Below are 7,195 nucleotides of genomic sequence, written 5' to 3'. Positions count from 1 at the left end.
TTTCTATCTTGACCATTGAAAGAGCATTGCAGGAGGAAACGAATAAAGGGAAACGTGGCAAATACGAGAAGATTTGTCATTCATTATCAGTTTAATGTGTTGGTTGGACACGATTACAAAGCCTTTAGGTTAACAAGTCAAGCATAAAGGCAGATGACCGTTTCTGTAGCTGGATGTTAAATACAAATTACAACAAACTACCAGAGACAGAATAACCACCTGCCAAACCTAAATACAACTTATTTCACAGAGGCTCAATACTTATCTATAAAACTGGCATTTCCTGGCTGAGTGTGGTCCTCAGTTCTGAGTCATTTCTCCACTCGCACACGAACACACACACCCCCAGCTTGAGGAGTTGGTTAAGGCGCAGGCTGCTGATTGATCCCTGTGATGACTGGAATCTTCTGGCTGTAGGTTGTGATGGAAGCTCAGGGAGACTTTGGTTCCTCCTCACTTGCTCAGTTCAGCCGTCATCTCAGGAACAGCCTGGAGAACAAAACGGCACAGACTTCAGTTTAATTCCTCGTCCAAGGTACTTAAGGAAAATATTTAATGGCGTGTGTCGGAACCAAACTCTACTTACTGTTGCCGCTACTTCAAATATTTGCAGACTTGCCACACGCATCATAATTAGATTTACAGCTCACTGTGTAAATGTGGACACAGATTTACGACGACAGCGGCAGATACCAGCATGCAAAGCGGTTTGCGGTGATCTACTGGGCCGACAACTCCACAACATGACGCACACTGATAACGGCATGTCAGAGGACAACATTCCAACACCTTTTGACGGCGTAACCTTAGTACAAAATGATGTGAAGGGACCCTTGCTTGAATCAAGCGGCTTTAGCCCGGGGTATCGGTGTTCCGTGGGAGAAAAAGGAGAAAGCCCATCCATTTTAATCAGTTATCTGAGGAGTGATCACATGTAAGCCGATCCCGCCCACTGGGTCACAACTCTATTGCCACCAGCTATTATTACTAATCACTTCGACTGAGTTTAGCGGGGCACCTGCACAACCGCCGGACTAAATAAAACATGAGCGACCGGGACCGCAGGTGAACATATAACCTGCTGGACTCCAGTGTTCGCCGCGCCAAACTTTCTGGCTCGCCGTCCTCCCGGTGCGCGGTTCGACACGACAAACCGACGAAGCGCGTAAAAGGGGCTGGCAGGAGGAAGCCGAGGAACGTGAAGCTGAAACGTTTGGACCGGCTTCCTTTACCCGGACCTGTCAGTTTCTCTCTTGACGATGAGCTCCGGCCGCAACTCGCGTCTGATTAATTCAACAGCTCAATAATTCAAGAGCAGCACATTTCCATTAGGGGGAATAATACATCCTGCCAAATGTTATATTCTGATTGTCACTCTGGACGCCTGCCGACAAAAACATCCAGCTTCGGTGTGTGTGTGTGTGTGTGTGTGTGTAACAGGTGGTGGCGGTGAGCGAGCCGTGTAGCATTTTTGGCCTCGCAGCTGGTTCGTTTCCTAATTCGCTATCGGGTTGATCTTATTGCGGCAAAATCGATCCGTTGGCTCACCTTAAAGAGGTCGGCGACCAGGCCGTAGTCCGCCACCTGGAAGATGGGAGCCTCAGGGTCCTTGTTGATGGCAACGATGGTCTGAATGGAAGAGACAAGTGAACACAAATTCATCAAATGTTTTTAACAGATGACCAAATATGAGGAAAGAGTAAATTAAGTGGGGTGTGTGTGCTGTATATGCATTAATAATCACTTATAGTCGACAACTGGTAAAAGGAATACGTTTTAGGAGCATTAAAGACGACGACACACACAGGTTTCATTGATGAACCGGATACTAATGGCAGGAACTGCATAAAACATACAGTATATGATATCAAATGCTATCATGAAAATATGCACAAAACTTCCTGCTTGCAATACAACGCCCTACATTATGTCCATCTTAGTGAATAATTATAACTTCTGTATGAAATTGTGAAATTGGCTGAATTACGAGAACGAGCAAAAACGGTAAGAATGAAGTGGAAATGTAGAGGAAAAGGTGAAAGGGAAGTGTGTGTGTGTGTGTGAGAGACGGCACCTTGCTATCCTTCATCCCGGCCAGGTGCTGAATAGCTCCGGAGATGCCCACAGCGATGTACAACTCCTGTAAACACAAACAGAACCGTACCAGAGTAAAGTCACGTGCAGAGACAAAGAATGAACTTGTGTACGAAACGGCACAGAGGGCAGATGGGTGAGGGTGTGTGATCCATCAGAGGAGGTGCTGGTGTGTGTGTGTGTGTGTGTAGTATTCTACAAAGCTGCTTCTTATAGTGATACACAGTCAGTATGTTCACAATTAGACTGTGTTTAAAGCAATAAATCCTGTATGTAAGTGTATCTAAATGTAAAAACAAAATGGTACTTAAATGTGCACAAAGCAGCAATGATCCCATATGTGTGTGTGTGAGCAGCGTGTGATTTCTTTATTGTGCTCAGTACACCCAGCATGGTAGATTGGTCCAGGAGGAGAAAAAACACACATCAAATTTAAATTAGATTTAATTAACTTAGTCAAACTCAACAAGCTTGTCATAACATTGGAAAAATCCAATTTGGTCTGGCCGGCTCAGTCTGAGCTGAAGTCCATACATCCTCTGCACTCTGCTTTAATGGACGGGCTAAATGGTTTAGAGCCCTAAATGTGCCATCCAGTACATTCTGCAGTGCCTAATGTGTGGATAATCACGGCTGGGGTAACGCTTCTCAATCACGTAATGGGGAGTTAACCTCTTTAAAGGCCAGAGCAGCCGCCCTGCTCCTGCTCCATTTCAGGCCGCCCGTGTAACGTAGTAACAGACATTTGTCAAAATCAACGGCAATTTGCGAGCCGCTCGCTCTGACCTGCCAACCCTGAGGAGGGGAGAAGCCTCGGGCCGACGCGTTCACCCACGCTCTCTCATTTATAAGATGAAAACATTTTACGGATCGTATGCGCTTATAAAACGACGGCGGAGGAAAGGATGTAAATAAACGTACCGGTGCTACGATCTTGCCCGTCTGTCCGACCTGCATGTCGTTGGGGACATACCCAGCATCCACTGCAGCTCGGGAGGCGCCAACTACAAACACAACAGAATTACCTTTAACAATCACGGAAAAAAAGCAAACACACAGGAAATCAATGATATGATCAATGCAACATATTTGCAGACTACAGTCATCTAACCTGCAGCGTTCATTTTGTCGGCGAGGTCGAACAGCAGCTTGAAGTTTTCTCCACTCTTCAGGCCTCTTCCTGTGAAAAGAAAGGTTTTAATTTGAATTTGACAAAGTGCAAAAACAACAACAATCTCTTTTTTTGACCACTTGAAGGCAAACAGACAGAATGTGCTCGTACCTCCTGACACTACGACCTTAGCGCTGGTCAGCTCTGGGCGGTCGCTCTTGGTCAGAGTCTGTTCTATCCACTCCGACACTCCGGCAGACGCTGACGTCGCCACTGCAGCCGCCAAAGGAAGACACGCAAGAGAGAAGTATTTACAAATCTACGCGCGAAGATCAACACGAATAAAGAGGGGCCGATCTGTTCCAAATCCCACCGTACCGTCTTCAGATGCGGCGCTCCCTCCCTCTGTCGCCGCTGCCTCAAAGGACGTTCCTCTGACGGTGAAGATCTTGACCGCCTCGTTACATTTCACAGTGCAGAGAGCGTTGCCTGCACGATTCCAAATTATAGTTTAAGATATTTACAAAGAGCTTATCTATGCAAATGTGTCTTACTCCTTCACTTAAAGATCACAAGTCTTCACAGTGAAACAGTAACAGGCCTCACCAGCGTAGATGGTTCTGACAAAAGTGTCGGGAGACTTGATCTCAGTAATATCTGAAATTGGGGCGATGTCTAATTTGGCCGCCACTCTGGGAAGAAGATTCTGCAGGACAAAGATCAAGAGTAGTCAGGGAAGCGTACACAGATCATAGGTTACAACATTTTCAATTAAATTCGACTCAGTTGTTGGAAACGTGTTGGAACAGAAACAGTTTGATGCGTTGAGGGAACGTTTACCTTTCCAAACGCTGATGCACCTGCGCAGATGTGGGTAAAGTTGAATTGCTGTTGTGTTGCCAGGATCAGTGGAGTCAACTCCTCTGCAGAAAAGAAGGAGTAGCTTTTTAGAAACAGCTAAAAATCTGGACGGAACAACGTGGTAATGTGTGGGAATCAGATGGAAAAAGAAGCATAATGCAGCACAGTCACACAGTCGCTGAACTGTTTTCACTTTGTTTAAGCAACTCACATTTTCTCTGGCTTCTCTTCACTTTGTAACTTTCTGCTGACCTCTCCTAACTACTTTATGACCTTGTTAACGTAAACCTTCTGAGCAGGAGACTCAACAACTTTTGGGAACATTGTGCAATTAAAGCTTGGCTAAAAGAACAACGTAGGTTTCCATCGATCTGTTCCTTTAAAGAACAAAAGCGATGAGCCTTAACTGCAGCCTACAGTTCAATCAAACACGCTGGTCTGAGTTTGAGAGTGTGTGTGTGTGTGTGTGTGTGTGTGTGTGTGTGTGTCAGAGTAAATGCGCTTCTACGGTTGAACAAAGGAGCAGTGAACAGCAGCCTTCACATTTCTATCAGACTACATACCTGGAAGAGTGCCTTTGAAAGAATCATGCTGAGCCACCAGAACCTTCTTCACACCCTGAACTTTGCTGATTTGCTCGACAATCTGAGAAAACAAATCATTATTCATTAGTTATAATATCTCATCATCCATTACACTTTTAAAATGCATTCTTTGATTCCTGACACATTGGTTTCTCTCTTACTAGACGTTACATGGCGCTTTTCCCAATGTCAATATTTGACGTAATAAAAGTCAAAACTAAACCACACTCATTGTCATCTCTGAGCATGAATGAAGCAGGCCTGCGTACAAACCCTCTCCCACCTTTGCACAGCTTGTTCCTGCGACCAGGCAGGTGATGTCACCGCCCAGCTGACTGGCGGCCGTGATGGTGTTGAGCGTGATGGGCGTCAGCTGGTCATTGGCGTGTTCGGCCACCACCAAAGTGCTCTGAAACCTCCTGAGGACACCGCCCTGACAGACAGAAGCACCACAGGTCAGGATGCAACACAAACTCAACTCAACTAACCCAGATATCTGTTTGATAACACTGTCACTTACATACAGACACAAAGGTCCAACTTTACATGGGTTGTAAAGACATTCTCAAGCATTTAAATAAGTAACAGTAATCATAACAAATCATCAACCATGTAAAACGTGTCTAACGCTAACCCGCAATGGTAAAAAGAACAAAAACAAATGACATTTATTTAATTAAAAGTAAATGCCAGTGCTGTCTAGAAGTGCCGGGTCTACTTAGATTTATGTTGTGATGGATATCTCTCTCTCACACACACACACACACACACACACACACACACACACACACACACACACACACACACACACACACACACACACACACACACACACACACACACACACACTTCCAAATCGAGACAATACATTGACTATTTCATTAGCTGATATCCGTCTTGGTTTGAAGGTTGTGAGTCATATAGTGAAATGCATTTAAGGTCTCAGCAGATGTGTTATTAGGAATACAATCCTGCAACAAAAGCGACTTGACCAATGAGAATGAGTGAAGCAACTATTTTACTCATTGATTTATCAGTTATCAAGGCAAATTAGCAGCTGACACAAATTAACCACTAATGAGGACAATTTATACAATTCGGCCCTTTTTTATAAATCACGGGATTAACCAATAAACAATCGATGGTTTACTCTCTATTCAATTGTTTATTAGCTACAGCTTCATTTGGCTGTTGTGTTTAACTTTTAATTATCTTAACTTTTTGTTTCTGAGGGAAAAGCAGACTTATTTAAGTTGACACAGTTTGAGGTTTCCCGCAGCACCACCGGGTTAAACAGCAGCACTCCGGCCACAGCAGGTAAAGGTCATTCACATGGACGCACACACATCAAAACAATAAAAACAGCACGTAACGAAAGCCCTTCATCTTGTTACAAAAACACACAATTCTTATCGTTGACTTCAAAGCAATTTAAAAACAACTTTGGTTTGTCAAACTTTAGTTAGAGTTAAGAGTTTACTGCTGTTGGTGAGGTTTCGTAAGCGCGCGGCTACCTAGCTTTCGTAACAGCTGAAGCTAAATTCTGCAACTATATTCTACCAACATGACGAGTCTTTGAATAATCTTGTGAATGAAGGCTCAGTGACCAACATATGAGCGTTGTCATGTTTACTTTGTCAAATTATCTTTGTTCCACTTGACCTGACGTGTACGCGTTACACAAGCGGTTAGCCTCTGTAAGTTAGCTAGAAGCTAGCTGCAGCTGCTGCACTTTAACACCCGACAGCCGTATTTGACGTCGCCACGCTACAAGGAGTTTAATGCAACATCTTAGTAACAACACTCTTACCAAGTGTCTCAGGTTTGTTGGGTTAAACGCTCTGTTCATGTTGGACTCTGGCTCTGCTCTGCTGTGAGCTGCTGTGCGCCGCACGGAACCGAAATGTGCTAAAGGTGAACTGACGTCTGCGTTCAAGTATCGCGAGACCAAGAAAGATGAACCAGTATAACCGACTCTCTCTTTCTCTCCCCCCCCCCGTCTCTCTCTCTCTTGCTCTCTGTTTCTCTCTGTCTCTCTCGCTCTCTTTCTCTTTCTCTGTTTCTGTCTCTCCCCCTCCCTTCTCTCTCTATCTTTGTCTCTGTCTCTCTCTCTCGCTCTGTTTCTCTCTCACACGCACATACACACAGCTGTATGCCGTATGAATGAAATTCATACAAAGCATACTTGAATGAATTACATAAAAACAATAATTAATATTACTACTAGTTATGTTACGTACGTTATCCAGATGTTTGTGCTTTGCCTCCTGTACTAGTGAATACAGTTGTAGCCTATTCAGATTGAATTGGCTTCTGTCTCTAAAAGAATTTCTTTTTTTCAAATCTATAACTCGCACATTTACCTTAGATATCCGTTAAGACCAAAAAGCAAGTAATAGATAATCAGATTAAATATATTAATTCCTACATCCTATAATTACAATGAAAAACATTAAACTTAAGTCTTGTTTTCATGTTTGCAAAATAACCAGGATAGATAAATGTCAATGCAGGGTACAGAAACTATTATACTTTAACCTTATTT

General features: G+C 43.8%; 1 protein-coding gene across 1 annotated transcript; it reads right to left on the bottom strand.

Moving 5' to 3' along the window:
• Positions 1-94: 94 nt before the first annotated feature.
• etfa (electron transfer flavoprotein subunit alpha) lies at positions 95-6,599 on the bottom strand. Its single transcript, XM_076142500.1, has 12 exons — positions 6,461-6,599; positions 4,934-5,083; positions 4,630-4,711; positions 4,046-4,128; positions 3,812-3,911; positions 3,584-3,694; positions 3,377-3,478; positions 3,206-3,274; positions 3,016-3,098; positions 2,075-2,140; positions 1,549-1,629; positions 95-489 (listed from the first exon to the last, which is right to left on the bottom strand). The coding sequence occupies exons 1-12, from the start codon at positions 6,497-6,499 to the stop codon at positions 454-456; spliced, it is 1,002 nt and encodes a 333-aa protein (XP_075998615.1). The 5' UTR covers positions 6,500-6,599; the 3' UTR covers positions 95-453.
• Between the last annotated feature and the right edge of the window lie 596 nt (positions 6,600-7,195).

This window comes from Genypterus blacodes, unplaced genomic scaffold (genome assembly GCF_046128005.1).
Source record: "Genypterus blacodes isolate CSIRO-AG114 ecotype Tasmania unplaced genomic scaffold, CSIRO-AGI_Gbla_v1 ptg000021l_1, whole genome shotgun sequence".
Classification (NCBI taxonomy): Eukaryota; Metazoa; Chordata; class Actinopteri; order Ophidiiformes; family Ophidiidae; genus Genypterus; species Genypterus blacodes.
The sequence above is the reverse complement of the archived record's forward strand: the minus strand, read 5'-3'. Positions and strand labels throughout refer to the sequence as shown.

Coding starts and splice junctions, on each gene's coding strand:
- etfa (XM_076142500.1), bottom strand. CDS start 6,499: ATGAACAGAGCGTTTAACCCAACAAACCTGAGACACTTG. Junction 3,695..3,811: donor TGTCAGAACCATCTACGCTG/GTGAGGCCTGTT, acceptor GGAATCGTGCAG/GCAACGCTCTCTGCACTGTG. Junction 2,141..3,015: donor CGGGCAAGATCGTAGCACCG/GTACGTTTATTT, acceptor TTGTGTTTACAG/GAGTTGTACATCGCTGTGGG.